The 21,830-nt window shown below is 34.8% G+C and overlaps 1 protein-coding gene across 3 annotated transcripts in view; it reads right to left on the bottom strand.

Moving 5' to 3' along the window:
• LOC113112317 (type I inositol 1,4,5-trisphosphate 5-phosphatase-like) overlaps positions 1-21,830 on the bottom strand; it is an 88,808-nt gene that overhangs the window by 40,757 nt on the left and 26,221 nt on the right. For all 3 annotated transcript variants that reach the window (XM_026277767.1, XM_026277768.1, XM_026277769.1), the window contains exons 5-6: positions 3,551-3,614; positions 2,192-2,295 (exon numbers count right to left, since the gene is read on the bottom strand). In XM_026277767.1, the coding sequence (XP_026133552.1) occupies positions 2,192-2,295; positions 3,551-3,614 (168 nt within the window). The remainder of the gene's footprint in view (positions 1-2,191; positions 2,296-3,550; positions 3,615-21,830) is intronic.

Genomic DNA, 21,830 nt, shown 5'->3' on the forward strand with positions numbered 1-21,830 from the left:
TCACGGACGGGACGGTGTGCCCTCGAGAGGAGACGGGTCACACGCTCATCACACAAACCAGTGAAGATCAGGCTTCTGTGGAGTCAAGGGTACAAACACACACCACACACCATCCATCAGAGCTGGCTCCTCTCTGATTGGCTGCTGGGGAAACCGCCGGCTGTCAATCAAACAGGGAGCGCAGGTGATGTCATAGACATGTCAAGAATATCTCTGCTCTTAAAACAGCAAAAAAAAAAAAACTATTTTTTTGTTGTCTTGTTTTAAATTAAATTAAAATTTAATCCATTGTAAATGTCAAAAACACCCTGGAAGATTTTATATATATATTATTTTATTTTTATTATTTTTTTTGCAGTGCATGCAACATTTAATGCACAGAAAAAAAAAAAAAAAAAATATATATATAAAAATTAAAAATGTAATCATTATATTATTGCAGTGACTTCTCTATTTTTCCCATCTTGATTTAATGACATTTAGACATTTGCACTGGAAAATGAAAAAAAAACTTTTTATTTATTTATTTATTTGCAAAATGTTATGCATTAAATTTTTTTCATATACATATAAAATAATTTGTAATTTGTTTACCTTTTTATTTTATAATTGTGTATTTCATTGTATTTTATTGCAGTGACAAATCCACTGGCTGCAGATAATAATTTGTATTATTATTAATTTTTTTTTTAATCTTTGTTTTGCATCTCAAGACTCTCAGTGCAAGACCTTTCTTTGTTTGAGGAGTTCTTCAGAAACCCTTGCTGCTGGATGCACAGATCAAACGCTTGCGAGCGCGTCTCATGTGATAGTATATTCTGTGATTTCCCCAAACATCAGAGCGAGCGCTCCACAGAGCAGTGCCAAGCGTCCGAACCGAGCAGCCGCTGTTAATAGGATTCCTGTAGCGAGGCAGATGGATGGCGAATCCGGCCGGTTTCATCTACTAAAAGACGGCATAAATCACGGGATGAAGCCGAGGTTATCGCCAGCCTCACCAGAAACCTGCATTAAAGCATTAGTGAAATTAATTCATCTTTCATAAGAGGCTGGATCTACGATAACAAGCCGTTCCTCACTCCTGAGAAAGCCCTTGATAGACGACACAAATCTGCTGCTTTAAACGGCCCCACATTACGATTCGGGAGCGCGTAAATCAATGCATCAGAACTCTTCTGCCTGGGTCTCCTCTCTTCTGTCGCGTCATTGTTTCCTCATCAGGAGGAAGCGTGCCGTGAAAGGCCAGCTCTCTCAAGCTTGTGCTGATATTTACAGGAGGATCCAGATGAGCTCTACAGGACACAGATAAATCACTCTAACATGCTCCACACACAGCTAGAACATGCACACTTACACACTTCATTCAGCTCACAATCAATCAGCAGAGTGAAAACATGCAGGAAACCACACAACTAATGCTGTGCTTCATTGCTTTAACTCATCCATAATCAAACATTAGTAGTGATGCACCAAAACATCCCAAATTAAAGTGTGTTCAAGAATCAGAACTCAGAAGGGCTGTAGAAAACACTTTGCCTAAATGTGATTGAAAAACAGAAAATGTGTGCAGAAGTTCTGTGCATAGATAGTACAGCTTAATATTTAATTTAGTGTTTCTGCTATAATTATGACAAAGCTGCTTGTTTTCTGAGAGAAACTGTGAGTGTCAGTCACTATATTAATTAATCTCATGTCAGTTTATGATTGCAGAAGAACTGAGTGCTAAATAAAACTAGCTATTATTGAGGAAATAATACACTGAAATTGATCTCAATTACAGGTTTCGGGTAATATTGTCATTTATTTTTAAAAAGTTATTTTAAAAATATTTTATTGTTTTTATTTTATTATTTTAAATTAAATAATGTATTTGAAAATTATTTTTACTCATTTTTAAATAAATTATTATTTTAAAAAATATATATTATTCATTAAAATACGTTTTTTTTGTTTTTTTTTGCTATTTTTAAATAAGTTTTTATTTTATAAAGTAAATTTTATTTTATTCTACTCCATTAATGTATTTTTCAAACAAATTCTTTATTTGTAAATTCAGCCGAGTTCAGCAGGGCTGCCATATTCAGGGCTGTAATGATTTAAGACTGAACCACTGATAAACTCTGGACATCAGGGAGACGTTTTCCTCTCAATGCAGAGCTTGATGTGAGAGATGTGACTGAAGCAGACGCACCTCGGGGAAATAGTCCTGAGGAAACTTCTCTTTCTCCAGCGAGGCTGCGTTTGGAAGAGCGTCCGAACACACCTCCTTCCCGACCACCTTCCTGAACTTCTTGGCTGTGTGAAGGAAAACCAGGAGGAAGAAAACAGCACTGATGAACATGCAGAGCTTCAGAGATGATTATCAGAGTCAGAGCACTCAGGGCAACTGCGCCACCTACTGCTCACACACACACACACAGACACTCACACACACACACACACACACACACACACACAGACACGCACACACACACACACACACACACACACTCACACACACACACACACACTCACACACATACACTCACACACACTCACACTTTATGTTCTGATACAAACAGGAATATTGCAGTATTTTACATGAATACATGGGCAAACTTTTATTTTAAATTTTTGTTAAACTATATAAAATCTCGATAGTATAACATACTTCCCTTGAATCTACTTTTGAGATTTGGTGTAATTATTATTATTCTGAAGGATGATTCCCATTACAAAACTGTAGTCTTTAAGTATAATAATTATAAATATTTTTACATGTATATCAGCATAATTTAAAAGAACATAAAACCAAAAGGAAAAAGAAAAAGAAATGGTTTAAATGCATTAAAATTATTTAAAATAATAATAATATATAAGTAACAAATATTTATATCATTTCTTTTTAACTCTCATGACTATAATGCATCCAGATTCTTTACTTGAATTTATTTTACAGTTTTTGTGCGATTACTACAAAAGTAGTTTTTACTGTAATCGGCATAAATTAATTGCACATAAATAAATCAGCATAAATTAATAAGTTAGTAACATGAAGTTTAAATACTTTATTTTTTAAAGCAAAAATTAAAAAGAATTAATGGAAATCACTTGTGGCTTTGGATAAAAGCGTCTGCTAAATGAATAAATGTAAATATAAATGTAAATGTAAAATGTTTTTTTCCTTGAATATCTTGGAGAAATCTGATCTGGCGTGAGATTTGCTCAGGATTGATGGAGAGCGTGATTACGGCCATCATGACAGAGATATGGTGGTCTTTAAGAGCTCTGGGTTTGAGCGGGGCTGAAGGGGAGTGGCTTTAATTAGTGTGACCGTCGGGACACACGACCTCTGACCCCTACCGCTGATGAGGTCACAGCTAACTGTCCAATAGCTTGAGTGCACTATTACCACAGGCTGAAATCTCATGAATTAAATCCTAATATTAATAAGCATTACTGTTTCCTATCGGTTTCTCCATCTTAGCATGTTTTATGGCTTCTGAAACAACCTTGACCGCGCTGGATCTGATGGGATTGATGGCACGCCGTATTAAAGGGACACACGTACCTTTGAAATCAAACTGCTGGATGTTTTTCAAGGATTCGTGGATGAAGTAGCAACATCCCAGAGCCTGAAAGACAAAGAGAAAGAACTTACTCAACATAGAAACGTGTGTTGTTTTCATGTTTCTGTCTTCTTCTTAGCTGTAGATGTGCATCTGGGATTTCTTCACCTGTTTTGTGAAAATGGTGGTCTACCGATATATCGGCTGATATTTGGCTTTTTTATCATCTGTCTGGCTGATATATGATTTGATTTAATTTCAGCAACTGTTATGCATGTGTTTCACTCTTTTTAAATTAAATACTGTCATACATATATATTTATATGTTGGCTTTATATCAGCCGCTGAGATATCGGTTATCAAAAAAAAAATCTATATCGGTTTACCAATACTTAGTAAAAGTACCAAATAAACCTAAATGCATCATATTGAATCTGTTCTGATTGAATTTCAGCAACTGTTATGCAAACGTCTTTAAATTTTTTATTCTATATTGTGATATTGTAAATATCGGCCATTAGATATCGGTCATTTTTTTTTTTTTTTTTTTTTTTTAAGAAATCCATATCGGTTAACCACTACTTTGTAAAGTATCAAAAATGCATCTACAGACATCTAATTAAATAAATAATTAACCATTTTTGAATTAAATATTGTGATAAAATATATAATCGACTTTATATCTACAATTAGATTTTAAAAAATCTGTTCTGGTTAACCACTACTTAGTAAAGTTGCAAAAATGCATCTAAATAAAAGTATTTTGAAATAGATTTCATTTCAGCAAATGTCATGCATGTGTTTTACTTCTTTAAATATTTTGATATCATATATATCGGCTTTATATCGGTTATCAGCAACCAAGATATCGATAACAAGAAACCCATTTCAGCTAAACACCACTTTCTAAAGTAGCAAATAAATCTAAAACCAGCTGAAATTAGCACTTTTATTACTGTCAGGTCAATAATGCATCATTGTAGTGATATTTCCCAGCAGATACGGTTCGTAGAATTAAGTGATGTCAGTCGTGTTTCATAAGTTCATGTGTTTATGTAAAACCCACCACCACAAAGAGCACAAACTTGCTCTTATGAATATGAAGGAAAGGCCTCTTTTCTTATGTAAGGAGTTCACGGCGCTCAAATATAACATGTAAATTATAGCCAGAGCCGATTCTGTCAAAGCGCTCGATCTGAGCCGCTCAAAGCAGCACAGTCAGAGTTTAGCATGACCAAAGATTTACTTCAATAGGATTATATTCTTAATTTTTACCGAACAATCAGACAGTTTCTGTGTCTGTCGACGGCCCAAACAAACGGAGCCCGCAGGCGTAAGGCGCTGGGGATTTGATGCGGTTCACAGTTCACTAACTGCTTTCCTGAGCGGCTTTTGCACCTCTAGTCCTCAAGTTGAACTAAAAAGAGCAAAACCTGCTTCCTGTCCGCTCGGGGCTCAATGCAGTGGCCCAAAACTGTGGGCTAAAGCTCTCAATAGTGTCTAAAGACACAGAGAGACGCTCGGGAGTCATGGGAGACGGACGTCCCAGCATCAGCGAATACAAACGCTCAGAGAATACAGTATGGAAGCAAGAAAACAGCACAATAGAACCGGTTAGAGACGGACTGAATGGCCATCTGACGCTCTCAGGTCTCTCTGCTTCACTGATCTTCACAAATATGGAAGGTCCAGGTCCAAAATCAACACTCGCCAAGATCCGACCGACAGGAAAAACTGGCTTGGCGAGTAAACGAAACAGAGTTATGTGCCAGCTGGCTGGTGACTTTATCAGGAGCTGCAAGAGAAATTCAGCGTTTCTGAAAGAAGTCTCTTACGCTCATCAAAGCTGCACTTATTTGGTCAAATATACAGTAAAAATTTTTAAAATATTTATTCAATTTAAAACAGCTGTTTTCTATATGAATATATAGTAAAGTGTAATTTATTTCTGTGATGCTCCGCTGTATTTTCAGCATCATTCCTCCAGTCTTCAGTGTCACATGATCTTCAGAAATCAGAATAATATGATGATTTACTGCTCAAGAAACATTTCTGATTATCATCAATGTTCAAAACATTCATATTTTTGTGGAAACCGATACATTTAATTTTTCAGGATTCACAGATGAATAGAAAGTTCAAAAGAACAGGATTTATTAGAAATATAACCTTTTGTTACATTATAAACATCTTTTGATCAGTTTAATGCATCATTGATGAATAAAAGCATTCATTTTTATATTTAATCTTTCATATCCCAAACTTTTGAATGGTAGTGTTTCACAGTTTCCACAAACACTCACAACAACTACAACTGTCCCTGAATAAAGTTCTTCTGTGCGTCAGTGAATGAGCGTGATGAAGATGATGAAGATGATGATGGTGGACTGGCACTGAAGGACTGTGGGCACAGAAACCCTCTGAATTATTTATGAGCGCCGCGTGGCTCATCTTGAGATTAAACATTTGCTGATTTGTCAAAAGCACGAACAGCGCGACGAACCCCAGCGTTCACATTTAATTGATGAGAACATTCCCAGTGCGACCCGTGGAGGAGAAGAAGAGGGACGCGGCGCGATGAAGGTCAGCTTCCAGGAAACCCTTCTGTTTATTTCTGTTTGCTTTATGTTCGGTTTCACCTCAAACGGAGACGGAGACGCTCATTCCACACAACAACTGCACTAATAAGATCAATTAGTTCATGTTAGTTAATGCACTGACTAATTAACTAGCAATGAGCTATTCTGCAGTATTTATTCATCTTAGCTAACGTTATCGTTAATGTTATGATCAGTGTTTGCTGTACATCCTCAGAATAAACCATAATTCCACACACAAGCTCTTATTAATATTTAAGGTCAGAGTTCAAGCCGATCTCCTCCTGAGCTCTTCATGAAGAAACTATTATATTAGCGGCCCACAATTAATCCATTTGTTCCACGCAGTGACAGACTCCGAATATTAATTTGATCCGGCCGGCGCTGACAGCAAACTCTTATCTTATAACGGCGCTTTACAATGGCCAGTGTCAAGCGTATGTTTGTCACGTCCAGCGTTATCGATTACCTGCCAGATTCACTCCAAATAATTAAAAGTGTATTTTACATATTTATAAAACGGACTGTCACGAGCGCTACTTAATTTTCCATTAGTAAAATGCACTCTGTTGCGGGCCGGACGAGGAAATGAGTAATCGCCGTAATTGCAGATAGAAAGACAATAACCCAGCCATAATGGTAGATCCAGTAAACAAGAACAGGGTTATTACAACTAAAACTAAAATTAAAACAGTAAAAAAAAAAAAAATATATATATATATATATATATATATATATATATATATATATATATATATATATATATATATATATATATATATATATATATATATATATATATATATATAGTCTTTTTCTTTGTTTCTCATTTTTATTTAGTTTAACTTTAAAATGGATTTTTTAAAAAACATTTTACAATTTTAATTTAATTTAACAGATAAAAAAATATGTTTTTTTTTTACAAAAAAATACACAAATAATTACAATTTTTTTTATTTAAATTATAATGAAAACTGAAAATTTTAAAAATACATTTCTAAATGTAAAAAAAAAAACATTTATTTCAGCTAGTTGCCAGCGTTTCATTTGTGCATAGTTTTGAATTTACATACTAAAATAACTACACGTAATACATTTAATATATATTAAAACTACATATAAATATAAAAATAAATTACAAATTTATTATCTTTACATTTGTAATAAAAATTTCAAAAACACATAAAAATAATAAGTGAAAACTTATAATAGTGAAAACAGAAGATATAAAAAGAAAATCCATTTCAAATTAACAAAAATTACAATAGAACTAATAGTAATTAAAACTATAAAACATCCAAGTTATATCCCGCATAAATCTTTACTAGTCTTTACCCAGTAAAAAAAAAGGAAAAAACACTAATATATATATATATATATATACACATACACACACACACACACACAAATTTACATTTTAAAAATAAAAATGTATATATATATACTTTTTTAAATTTGTAATAAAAATTACAATAAAAATCACTAAAACTAAATAACTAAAAATAAATTGAAAACAAAAATATTAAGTCGAAATAATCAAAAACCAAGATAGAAGTAACAGTTATTAAAAAGGTAAGATCCCGAGTGAATATTTCCTGCAGGTTTGAGTCAGTGATCGTAGTTTTCCTGTAAGATCTGCAGTGAGACGACTAGAAGCACACAGAAAACCATGAATCATCTTCAGCGTCTGCACTGAAATAACATCAGCGCTGGAGTGAAGCGCAGCTGAAGGCCTTCAGACGAGACACAGGCTGAGCTCCACGCTCGGAGACACTGACCTTTCATGGATTTTCTGCGGTGGCTTTGAAAAATGAGCCATAAAGCAAACATAAAAGTGTTCATTTTTCCACACGGTCAGACCTTGATTCCTCTGAGAGTGTGACCGGTGTGTGTGAGGATGAGCACTCAGGAGCTCATCATGTGTGAAGGTGGACCTCGAGTGTGTGTGTGTGTGTGTGTGTGTGTGTGTGTGTTTTATAGTTTCACAATCTAACAGATATTCTTCCGAAAAATCTCAAACTTTACCAAACACTGTTTATTCTCAATCCTTACAAGATATCAAGTAAATATATATATATAATAATATTTTCTATTTATAACTAAAGAATGCCTTTTAAAAATTAAAATTTCTGAATTTCAATTAAATTTGTTTGAGGCTGAAAACACAACGTAAACCTCTGAACTTTTAGTTATTTTGCTGCTTAATATTTTTGGAACCTGTGCTACCTTTTTCGGGATTCTTTGATGAATAAAAAGTTAAAAAGAACAGCATGTATTCACAATATAAATATTTTCTAACAATATAAGTCTTTACTGTCACTTTTTATCAATTTAACACACCCCTGCTGAATAAAAGTATTAATTAAACATTTCTATTCAAAAATTGACCCCAAACTTTCTAACGGTAGTGCATATTGTTACAAAAGATTTCTATTTTAAGTAAATGTTGTTATTTATCAATGTTTTATTCAAAGAAACTTGTTCAAAGTATCACGGGCTCCAAAAAAAAAATGAAGCAGCAAAAACGATATCTTTCACACACACACACACACACACACGGTAAAAGCCACAAAAGTACCTTCAGCACTGTGTATCTACCAGCGTCTCTTATCTGACCTGCTGATATTAAACACATTCACCAACACTCATTTAAACAACACACACTGTTCAAAAGTACATGAAGAGTTCAAAACCTTCACAAGGTCAACTGAGAACTTAAGAGAAATGAGTAAATCAATAAATCAATAAGTAGTCAACTAAAGAATTAAATGTAGTATGTACAGTAACTAAATGCATAACTAAATACATAAATGGCCAACACTAATCTATAACCTTTTTTTACATTTATTTATTCCAAAAGTAAATGAAAATCTCACAAGTAAATAAATAATTATGCAACTACGTCAATAATTTAGAAATCAAATAAATACATAAATGTTTTCAATAAATTTATACTTTTTTCCCTAAATATGGAATAACAAGTATTTTCTCTGCGTTCGAAGCCATATAAAGCTAGCTACATAAACATACAACGGAGTAAATAAGAATAAAATGTAATTACCAAATGATTGTGTGCATAAAAAAGTTAATACAAATTAAATAAATAAATGCATACATTTTTTTAACTCTTTCTCCACCAGGTTAGGCAGTTTTCATTTATATGCTGTTTATCGATGATGATCGTATAATTTTTCATATGCATCTGCTTATTTATGAGATCTTCCTCGCCTGTGATTTTGATCGGGAGATTCTGGACTCATTCAGGAGATGCGTAATAGCGCCCCCCAGTGTATAACAGTGAGAATGTGAAAACCCGGAAAAATCTGTGTTTGGCAGGGAAAGAGTTAAATAAATGTGTGTGTGTGTGTGTGTGTGTGTGTGTATATATATATTAAAAAAATGTAGATGATTTTGTCCTAAAATGTGGAATAAAAGTTATTTTCTCAGCATTAAAAGACATAAAGCAAAATAAATTAATGAATAAATAAGCAATTGAGTAAATAATTAAGAAATAAAAAAAATAACCAAGTCAATAATTAAGTACATAAAATGTTAAAAACTACTTTAAAACACTGTTCACTCTCGATAATCTCACTTTTGCACTAAAATGCCTAAAAACAACTTCTGTCCTACAGTTCAAAGACTTCACATCCCAGCTCATTAGCGCACATTAAAGCTCATTAATATGAAGACGCCGGGTTCGCGTCGCTTTGTTTTGAGCGTCTCTGGCTGCTTCTCTCATTATTTTAAAATCTTCCTAAATGTGGCCGGTGTTTTTCAGTGATTGATCTCCAAACCGCTGATTGCATTTCCCATTTTTGCAGAAAACGTTACGGATAGATCTAAACAAAGTGTAATTGGCCGATCCCGACCTGCCAACAATCCGCTCCGTTCCCAAGGTTGGCCGCCTCGCTGGGGAAATATCAAGCATTAATTTCATTTAGCCTCCCTCCCGACATCCAGCAGTGGAAGTTAATTAAATTGCTTGTCCATTGTGTTCATCCACTTACGAAGTTAATGATATTGTGCGGCGGATTAAAGAGCATTTTATAAAGCGCGCTGGATGGGAGCTGGCAGCCTCTACAAGGGCCGCTTGAACCCTGTCCGTCCCCGGGGCCCGACGCACAGGTAATTAGCGGTGAAATGGGTGCTTTCGTTTGCCAAACTCCTGCCACGATCATCATTGAGCGCTGGAGCCTCTAACCTGCTCGCTCACCGCGTATAACACAATAAAACCATCACGCCAGCGACAGTCAACAACACACACACACACACACACATGATCCAGTAAGAGCTCATCAAAGTGTGATCTGAACTAGTGTTGCTGAATTTTAAAGTGCAAAAAGAAAAATCTCCATTTCATATATCCTTAGAAACTTAAAGGTCAAAATAAAAGTTTGGCTTAACTTGAAGAAATTACAGAGGTGTATTACAATTTATACAGTAGAATGTACTAATAAAAATAATAATAACAAAACTTCATTATTTTAAGGAATATTCACACAATTTCCTTCCATGCTTTAATTTTAATAGTTAACCTGTTGTGCAACACTTTGTTTGCTAAATAAAAACAAGGATTTGTGTATTTTTTATTTGATTGAAAGATTAATTAGATGGTTAAAGTTTCATGACGTCATTTGAACAATGGAAATGGAACAATCCAAATTAAATTTAATAATAATAATAATAATAATAATTTGTTTTATGAATTCAGTTGATTAGATATTCATATGAACTTTTATTAAACCATTTCAATGGAATCCAGAAAATTGTAAACAGAAAACAGTACTCGGCAAAAAAACTAAAACAATTTAAAAAAATTAGCATAGGCCTCTAAATGATTGCAATTAATCATATATGCTTTTTGATAACCAAAATACATTTTAATTAACCATTTAAACAGAGTCAAGAAAAAACATTGAATTTGGAAAAAAGAAAACATTTCATATTTCATTTTTGTTAAACTTGTAATAAATTTATGTTAAAGTGTAAGTTTCACGATTTCACGGGTTTTTTTACTATAAAGACAGTGAATAAAAATAATAAAGGAAAAAAAAAATCACAATCTAGAAAAGAATTAAAAAAAAAAAGCATTTGGTGGAAAAATTCATAAGGCCCTAAAAATGTCATTTTTGTTAAACTTTTAAAATGTAATATTTAATTAGATATTTCAAATGCATTTAATTACAAATTTGGGGTGTGGTGATGGGGGGGGGTGGTAGGAAGAATTGGAGGGGGAAAAAAACGAGTTTGGGAAAAAAATATATAATTTTGGGGGGGGGGGGGGGGGGGGGGGGTTGTGGTGAAGAAAACAATAGTATTTGGAAAAACAAATCTGACGCATTTGAGCGGGCCCTAGACATGTGAGGTTTAAAGAGACCAGCGTTCCCATCATGAGCTCGTCCGGTCTGAATAATGTAGATCATTAATTCAAGCTCACATGATCAGGTTAAGAGAAGCTTCAGAGGTCTCTCTGCAACTTTATTGAACTCATTTCTCGTCTGACGTCTCAAAGACTCGAGACATTAAACGTCTCATTTATATTCTGTTTTGTTAATATACCACGATCCATCAGAGCGCATAAAAATCATTGCTTTTCTTAAACACAGTGCCTTCAGCTTCTGCTCAGATGAGGTAAACAGATTCGATTAGTAAAGTGCACGCCGATGTATTTGCTGGAAAATGCAATGTTTTAAAGCATCCCAGAAGTGCTTTATCTGTACATATGCAACTTTCTCTATTTTCATGAAGATGCATGACTGAAAAGAAGAAGCACAAATTTCCAGTGTTTGTCTCTGCAAACCCTACGGTTTCCTGAAGTGAGCATGTAGTGCTCGGCTAATCTTCTGAAGAGACACGTACATGATCAACATTGTCCACGTTATTAGATTTGCACACAAAAAACATCAAACCCCAACAACTCAGGCCGCCATTACTAATTAAGCCACAACTCGATGCATCATTTAATTGTTTCAGATGCCTCATTAATGTAAATCATATTCCACTATAGATGTCCAATAATTGAAAAGAATATTTCTCTGTTTTAGAAAGGTATCCTCATTAGACGGAGACTCTTTCAGAGCGGATCGCTCCACAGAACGATCGATTTCTCTTTATTCCCCACGCATGAAAATATTGTTAATGTTGACGTTGAGCGTTCATCAATCTAGATTACGGTGCTCTTTAATATCTGGCTGGTTCCTGTGATCGTTCTTTATGCATCTGATTGGATTATGAGCGTCCGAAGCAGACGTGATTGGATGTGACTGCGCCGAGTCTCACAAAAGAGACACAAGGACATTAACTCGAAACAACTTCTGCTTCTGATCTGCTCACGAAGACGTCACGTGATTTTCGTGTCGCGCAACATTAGGAGCTGAATTGAGAACGACTGCGTGATTTCCTGAATGTGAATCGAGTTTAGAGACGGGATGCAAATCGCAATACAATTCTGAATGAAAGAAAGTAGAATAAATGGAAAGTGTAATGAGATGGAAATCAAATTTTAATAAACGAAACAGACTATTTTATTAGATTATTACTATTGGTGTAACTAGAAAAGCAAAGGTCCTTGGAGGTTTACTAAAAGCTCATTTTAAAACATTTAAAAGTTTGAAAATGTACAGACTTTACACCGAAAATTATACTGTGAGAAAAATTCAAAAAAAATAAATAAATAGGTAAATAAATATGTGCATAAGATGTAAATGTAAATAAATAACACTGAAATAAGCTTTAAAATATTTAAAAGTTTGCACATTTATAGGCTTCACAAACAAAAATAATGATATATCTCTACTAAGAAATAAAAAATAAATTAAAAATAATCAAATAAATAAACAATCAGTTAATAAAGAAAGAAATTGAGTAAATAAATCCAATAAGTTAATAAATCAAAAGTAAATCAAATATAAAGATAAAAGAAAATATGTAAATTAAAATCTAAATAAATATGTAAAAGAAGTCAATTATTAAATAACTTTTGGATTTTTGTTTTTTCTTTCTTTTTTTCTTTTTTGGAAAATAGTTAAAGTTAACCTTTATAAGCAAAAATAAACGTTTAATATATGCTATGTCAAATAAATGTAAGTAAATAAACAGACAATTAAGAAAATAAGTAAAAATAATCCAATAAATAAACAAAATAGGCAATTAAGAAAGCAATATTAAATAAGTAATCACATAAGTAAAGATTAATAAAATAGGTAAATAAACAATTAAAGATGTAAATGAAGTAAAATATGAAACATCTTTAGAATTAAATTAATTAACTTCAAATAAACTTAAGTAAATTAACAGACAATTAAGAAAATAAATAAATAAATAATTTAAAAAAGAAAATAAGAAATCAGATTAATTCGGATTTAAATAAATAAATATACTCATAAACAACAAGACAAAAATATTGAGGAGGAGATGTATTTTTTGCAATGCAGACAAGATGTAATGCCATGACTTTAACAGATTTGAGATGTTCTGGAAGGGTGAATTAGGACTTTATAAGACCCTCCGAATGTGACAACATGCCCCGTTCCCCATAACAGTGTGTTTCAGTGACGCAGGTCAATCAAACGAGGAGATGCTGCCGAATAAAGCTGCGAGTGTTGTGAAGCCACAGAGCCGTGAAGCTTCGGTCTTTGTGTGGATGTGAAAGCGAGCGGCTGCCGGTGATGTGTTATGTAAAGTGGGTCAGATCCGCTGCATGCAGCTTAGTTCCAGCTCAGTGCTTCAGAGAGAGTCTCACCTCGCACTCATGAGGGCACGGCCTTTTGGGTAATAATAATAATAATCATAATGACATGCAACGGGCTTCTCACAACACCAGCGCTCCTTTAGTTTATCAGGACGTCTGATGAAAGAAGATCAAGAGCGCCGTTGAGAGGGAAGGTTGTGTTTCCAACAGAGCGAGAGCAAAGGATCATGGGATACACAACACAACTTCCTGTTCAATACTGCGAGAAGAGATTCAGAACTGAATTTAAAATGCTGTATTTTCTTTCTCTAATTATTATTATTTTATTATTATTTACATTTTTTCTATTTATTTATTTACAATTTAGTTTTAATTAGGGAAGCCAACGGTGCAGAATATTTTATTTATTCATTTTTATTCATTTCTGTTCATTTGTATTTCAATTATTTATTCATTTTAATTATTTCTATTATGTATTTATTTAGATTATATTTCTTTCATTTAATTTGAGAAACATGCTAATTATCGGTATTTAAAATACACTGGAAAAAAAAAATTATTCATCCAGTTTAAAAAAAATTCACATCTTGTTATTTATTATTATTTATTTTTTTATTTTTTTACAGTGGCTCAAGTAAAAATAATATATTTGTGAATCATTACCCTACATTTCTTTAATTGGATGAATAAATATATATATATTTTTTCAGTGTACTGACAGAAACTTGATGTTCTTAAGGACAATCCACCAAAATAAAAGTCTGGTCAAGATTAAAAAAAACAAGTAGAATAGAATAGAATTTGTAGAATAGAGTTATTGTTGTTTTTTAACTGAACATCATTCCTGAGATTTTTACATGAGTTTTACTTCATACAGTGAAGTTCTGTAGTGCAGCACTTCATTTAAAAATATATATAAATAATTAAATAAAAATGTTTTATTGTAAATGAATTGTTATATTTTCACATGATTATATTTAAAAATACATTACATTTTCTGAAACAGACAAAACAAATAAATAATCCAGAAAATGAAGATGAAGAATCAAAATGCACTTGGAAAGGAATAAACAAGATTCAGCCCAAAGACAAGCGGATGTCGACCGGTTGACCTCAGATCCTGGTTTGGGTCTCATCTGTGCGTCCACTGACCAGATCATTTCACAAATAAGTGTCTTAAGATCTTCCAGCGAATGACCCACATCTCACACACACACACACACACACACACACACACACACACAGCGTGTGGGAACGAGGAGATTCCTTCATCTGTTCTGTCTGCACAGAACACAATTAGACACTGAACATTAAGAAGCTCAATCTAACTAAAGGAGCATAACATCCAATCTAATTACAGAGGCCTTTAATGAGTTTCTAATTGGCCGATGTGCTCCGAACACAAGCGAAGCATTCAGAAAAGCAGCATGTGGACTGGAGTTTCCTTTCTCTGTGATTAAAGTCCACTTGGACTGAATTAAACGCTGAAATATGGTTATGTTTGCTTCATGAGCGAATCTTTCTGAAGTTTCTGGTCCAGGTGCTGTGATGAGATTCATTCAGAGCAGATAAACAACGTCCCTTTACCGTCCATCACATGATTCATAAACACACTCCAAAACCTCCAGATGAACATCTCAAAGACCTTCAGCGTTTCACAGACTGAGAACTGGCTCTAAACCCCACAGACACGACCGTATTTACCCTCGCTCCTTCTCTTCCTTCTGTATCTGAAGCCACTCAACTGACTGTGGCCTGTACAACCCTCTCCAAGCTTGTTAAATTACATCCGTTTAATGCACAGTCCAAAACAAAAAATAGATCGATAAAACTCGGAAGGGTGGAAAGAAAGAAATATAGAAAAATTATTATAAATAATTAAATATATATATCTAATGATACTAAAACAAAAATATCAGTAAAGCTCAAAAGGAAAGAAAGAAACAAAAGTAACAAACTAAAAAGAATTTAAAATAAATGAAAATAAATAAATAAAAATACAAATTATTCAAAATAATAAATACATTATGTAAATAAAATAAGACATTAAAAGTTCAAAATAAGTAAATAAAAAAAATATGTTAAAAATATAATAATAATAATAATAAATACAAATAACTTGATTAAAATGAATAAATAATAAAATGCATAAATAAAACTAAAAATGAAAGAAACAAAGTAAACTAAAAAGAATTTTAAAATAAAGAATAAAATTAAAAAATAAAGATATAGAAAAGAAAATATGTAAAAAAAAAAAAACTAAAAAAACTATGAAACAAAAAAGAAAAAACAAGACCGATAAATAAAAAACAAATACAAATTATTAAAAAATTAAAAAATACATGAGAAATAAGTAAAACTAAATAAAAAAGACAGGAATAAAAAGGGTGAAAATGAATAAATTAAATGTAAAAATACAATATAGATAAATAAAAAAAATATAAAAACCAAATAAATACATGTAAAACTATAAAATGTTTAATTAAATACTAAAATAAATAAAGGAAAAAAAGAAATTAAAAAAACACTTCATTTAAAAATAGATAAAAAAATAAATAAAAAATACAATTAATTAAAAATTATAAAAAATACAAGTTAGATTAAAATACATTTAAAAAGAATGAAACAAAAAAAAACATTCAAATGCATGGTAAATATATAATAATGATAATTAAAAATAACTAATACAAATAAATATCTAATAAACAAACAAAACGGAAGAAAAGAAAAGAGAAGGTGCTGGTGGTGTATCTGTTCATTCTGTAAAGTGGTGGTTGTGTTACAGGTTCATGTAAATGTGCCTCTGCTTAACTAAACAATACAGGAGTGAAAGAATAAACCAATCAGATAACAGCGCCTGCCAACACCATTACTGCTATTAAACACATCCCACAATCCAGCAGGAGACCTCGGAGCGTCACACACACACACACACACACACACACACACCCCTGCCCTCGTCTTCAGCACATCCCTATGTGTCTCCATCCACTGAAGCAATACCATTATGAAGAAATACTGAAAAAACACCATAATGAGAAATTAACTGCACGTCCGTGACATACGCGTCTCGCTCCTCACACTCGGATGCAGGAGCGCTCCGTCCCGTCTGCAGCATGTTTGGATTAGTCTCTGAGGTTCCCCGCAGACGTCCCATAGATATACACTTTAACGGAGGAAAGGTCAGGTGTACGGGACACCGCAGCAAACACGGCCCGAGCAGGAATCACAGGAGATTGGAGTAACCCACACACACCCCATTATTCCCCGGTTCTCCTGCAGCACGGATTCATGCCCACGCATCCCGTCAGGTCATTAGGAGGAGATCCCATCCGCTTTAATTCCACACGTGATCAATACTGCATCAACCACAATCAGGCAGCAGTTAAACGGTTAATGTTTGATTCAGATGTCATGATTTCACTCGTGTGTGATTAAAGCAGATCACGCTGATCTGATTTACACAACCAAACCTGATTACGGCGCTCTGAACGAGACGAAGACTGGAAGTTATGTTTCAGATGGAAAGATTCAGGACCAGTTTAATGATCAATCAGTGCAGATCGATCACATTCACATGAAACCTTCGTCACGGCTGGGTACACTTCTGAAATATCTATCTACCTGACTATCTATCCTAACATCTACCCAATTATCTAACTGAACATCAATCATTACGAATATCCATCAGAATCGGTTTCTCTATACATCTGAATATGTATCTGAATATCTAATTACATGCTCTGCTCTCTCCAGCTGTCTGACACGAGTCTGTGCGAGAAATACGACCGCTAGTTCAGTTCAGAGAGCAATGTTTGGCTGCTAAACATTAAAGGACACGATTGACATGTTAAAGAGCCTCTCGCATGAATCACCAAAATCCAGACAGAAGACAACGCTCTCTCCCTCTCTCTGTCTCTCACTCACTCCCTCCCAATTCAATTCAATTCAAATGAGCTTTATTAGCATGACTGTGGAACACAATGTTGCCAAAGCATCAACATATTATATATAAAAAATAAAACAAACAAACAAAACATATATTTACAAATCATGTCATATGTAGCATAGTAAATATAAATAAATAGATAAATAAACACAATTTATCCTAATAAATGAATAAATAGAGTCGGTCTCTCTAGAGAATTAGCTGACTCTGGCGTTGTGAATAGCTAACACATATTTAGCCGCTAGTGCAGCTGTACTATCATCTTCTCCCAGTAAGAAGAACATGTTCTCAGTGTTGCTCAGTTCAGAGAATGATGGAATTAAAATGTCAAATCTGGGCAGAAAGGTTTCTCTTATACTGGTGTATTTAGAGCAGAAGAGCAGAAAGTGTTCCTCATCCTCGATGTGCTGTAGATCCTCTGCTCTCTCTCTGTCCGTGTTTGTCTATGTCTTCCTCTCTCTATCTCTAGATCATGGTCACTTAATCTGTATTTGGAGAGGATTTGTCTTTCTTTAAAATGTTTAATAAATAGATAATTGGCCAACTTAGTGGTTCTATTGAGGGCCGAGTAACATTTCAGTTTATTCTGGAGGGCAAAATGTGCTTTTAGTGCTTCATCATGAGTGACTTTTAGATGTTTGTGGATATGGTTAATAAAAGGTTTGGGGTTGATGGGGAGTATATTCTGATGGAGGAGCTGAAGAGCGAGTGAGTTCAGAGGATGAGGTTCTGCTGAGCTTTATATTGCACTGACTCTGGGTCAGACTGATGGAGGTGATGCCAGAACTGAACACATCTCTTCTGGATCTCCATGTTCAGCGGGTACAGGCCCAGCTCAGCCCTGCAGGCCGCAGTGGACGTGTTTCTGTGAATCCCCAGAATATTTTTGCCAATTTCCAATTGTAATTTTTCTACTGATGTTTTATCCCAATTTTTAAAATGTAGTACTGGTCCCCAAATTTCACATCCATATAAAAGAATTGGTTTTATTATTGAATTATATAATTTTATCCAGGTTTTAATGGGTAATTTTAAGTGTCCACACCGTGACTTTATAGCATAGAAAGCCCTCCGAGCCTTTTCAGCGAGTGTTTTCACAGCCAGACCGAAGCGTCCCGAAGCGCTGATGTCGATGCCCAGATAGCTGTAGCTAGAGCTGTGCTGCAGGACCTGGCCTTTATACAGGAACTGCTGTTTGTGTCCCTGAGATCTGGCTTTCTTCTGGAACACCATGACTCTGGTTTTGTCCAGATTGACGGTCAGGGCCCAGTCGTGACAGTATTGTTCCAGCAGGGACAGGCTCTGCTGAAGGCCCTCAGGTGTGCGGGACAGCAGACATCTGACCTCTGACCCCTGTAGAGTGAGGCCGGGCGCAGTAGAGCTCTCCAGCGCTGACGCCAGGTCATTGATGTAGATGTTGAATAGAGTTTGGCTCAGACTGCAGCCCTGCCTCACTCCACGGCTCTGCTCCCTCCCTCTCTCCCTCTCTCTCTCCCTCCCTCTCCCTCTTCCTCTCTCTCTCTCTCAGCGCTGGGGTTTGCCGCATGCACTCGTGGGCTCTTCATCAAACACTGTAACGAGGCCCAAATGATTGGGCTTAATGAATTATTAAATGCAAGTCAATAAAGGATAAATAAGAACAACAAATGCAACCTTCGGGTCTTTAATTAGCAGAGGTGGCGCGCTGCATTTCTAATGCATTATATGCTAATTGCTATTGAGACTTCACTCCAGCCAGCAGATTTTCACCCAGAACGCAGACGATCCATCAGAGGCCCGTTGATTCGTGTCGCTGCTGTCCAACTCATTAATAGTCGTCAGACGGACTCCCAAATCAATGCTCAGTGTCAGATTCTAACACTAGATCAACACTACTAGATTAGCCACTCACTGACGGGGTTTTCACCTGCTGTTGGCCTTGCACTTAGCACTTAGTTAACTGGCAGTACTAGTGATGCTTGATTTAACATTAATAAGCAACTTAAAAATACAAATGTGCAACTTTGATGTTTCTTAATTCAGAGTCATACGCCACACTACTTAATCAGGTTTGTAGGGATCTATAATATCAAGTGATGTGCAAAAACAAGGTGGAATCCAATTACCGTATTTTTCGGACTATAAGTCGCACCTGAGTATAAGTCGCATAAGTCCAAAAATACGTTGTGATGAGGAAAAAAACATAAGTTGCACTGGACTATAAGTCGCATTTATTTAGAGCCAAGCACCAAGAGAAAACAGTACCGTCTCCAGCTGCGAGAGGGCGCTGTGTGTCTTCAGTGTAGACTACAGGAGAACTGAGCAGCACAGAGCGCCATCTGGTGGCTGGAGACGGTAATGTTTTCTCTCGGTTCATGTAAAATTAATTTTGATGAATAAGTCGCACCTGACTAGAAGTCGCAGGACCAGCCAAACTATGAAAGAAAGTGTGACTTATAGTCCAGAAAATACGGTATAAAAAATCTATTCACTGTAGAACACGGAGTGTAATGGAATTTGGCAAATTTCTGATGAATAAATTAAAAGCAGAGAAAGTGCCACACAGAAACGGTTTAACTTGTAGAAATTATAACAAAAATACATTAGTATTGTACAGTTGAATACACTTTTCAAAGTAATAATTATTACTAATACAGTTTAAAACATTATTTGCAATTTCACTTTTTTTCTTTTTTGTTGCTCAAACCCAATTGCACAAAAAATGAAAGGAATTGTTAACATTTCATTCTCATTACTTTAAAAAAGATTAAATTGTTGAAGCTTAATCCATTTATTTTATTACCACCATTTGTATAACAAATATTAAATCATAAAACAAAGAAAACATTTTTAAAAATTAAAAACAGACCAGAATCAGAATTTCTGAAAGAAAGAAAAAACATTTATAGGGCACTATATTGGTAACCTTTTTATAAACTATTTAAATTGTTATTTTTTATTAATTTAAATTATTAAATATCATTCTGGATTATTGCATTTTAATTAAAGCATTAAAACAATCCAGAAAAAAAAAAGGAATTTAGAGAAAACAATAAAACAGACTAATTTTGAGGAGGTGAAATGATAGAAGTTGGGGGTAAAAGAAGTTAAGAACAATTTAATAGATTTTGTGGAAAAAATAAAAGAGATTTCATACATCGTGAAACACAGCATGAAATTAGATTGATAAACCAAACTTATTTATAAACAAATGAAGTTTTATGAAGATATACATTCAGAAAGAATGACCTTTGACCTGAAACTGCTGGTCCACTGACACCCACACACACACACGTGCACACACACACACACACACACACACACACACACACACACACACACACACACACACACACACACACACACACACGCACACACACACACACACACGCACACACACGCACACACGCACACACACGCACACACACGCACACACACACACGCACACACACGCACACACGCACACGCGCACACACGCGCACACACGCGCACACACGCGCACACACGCGCACACACGGCTAATGATGAGCCGCAGCATTAAGATGCTTTTAGCTGCATTAATAATGCTGATGGAGTAAGTGTGTAAGTGTGTGTGTGTGTGTGTGTGTTCACACACAAACAAATGCGCTCTGTGAGAGAAGTGCCAAATGAAGGGTAAGCAAAGTCAGTTTACGGTAATTAAAGAGAGTCTTTTAAAGGACAGCGGAGTCTGATGGGGTCCATGTGAATGAGAAACACAAACTAATGTCTAAAACACACCTGTGTGACTGTGTGTGTGTGTGTGACTGTGTGTGTGTTTGTGTGTGTGTGTGTGTTCCGGGGACATTCGTGAAATTAAACATTTTAGACTCGAGTTGTAAAAGGAAATGGTCAACAGGAGGGTCCGTTTATAAAGTAGCGCTCCTGTAAACCTGCTCGCTCTGAATCATGGCTGTGAGAGTGAAAGCAGAATTACTGAATATGACACTGAATTCTGATCAGTGTGTGACTGGGACAGATACAGACGTATGCTCTGATAACGAGCGACACACACACAGAGTCCTGACAGCGTCTGTGCTGAAGTC

This window comes from Carassius auratus, chromosome 13 (genome assembly GCF_003368295.1).
Source record: "Carassius auratus strain Wakin chromosome 13, ASM336829v1, whole genome shotgun sequence".
Classification (NCBI taxonomy): Eukaryota; Metazoa; Chordata; class Actinopteri; order Cypriniformes; family Cyprinidae; genus Carassius; species Carassius auratus.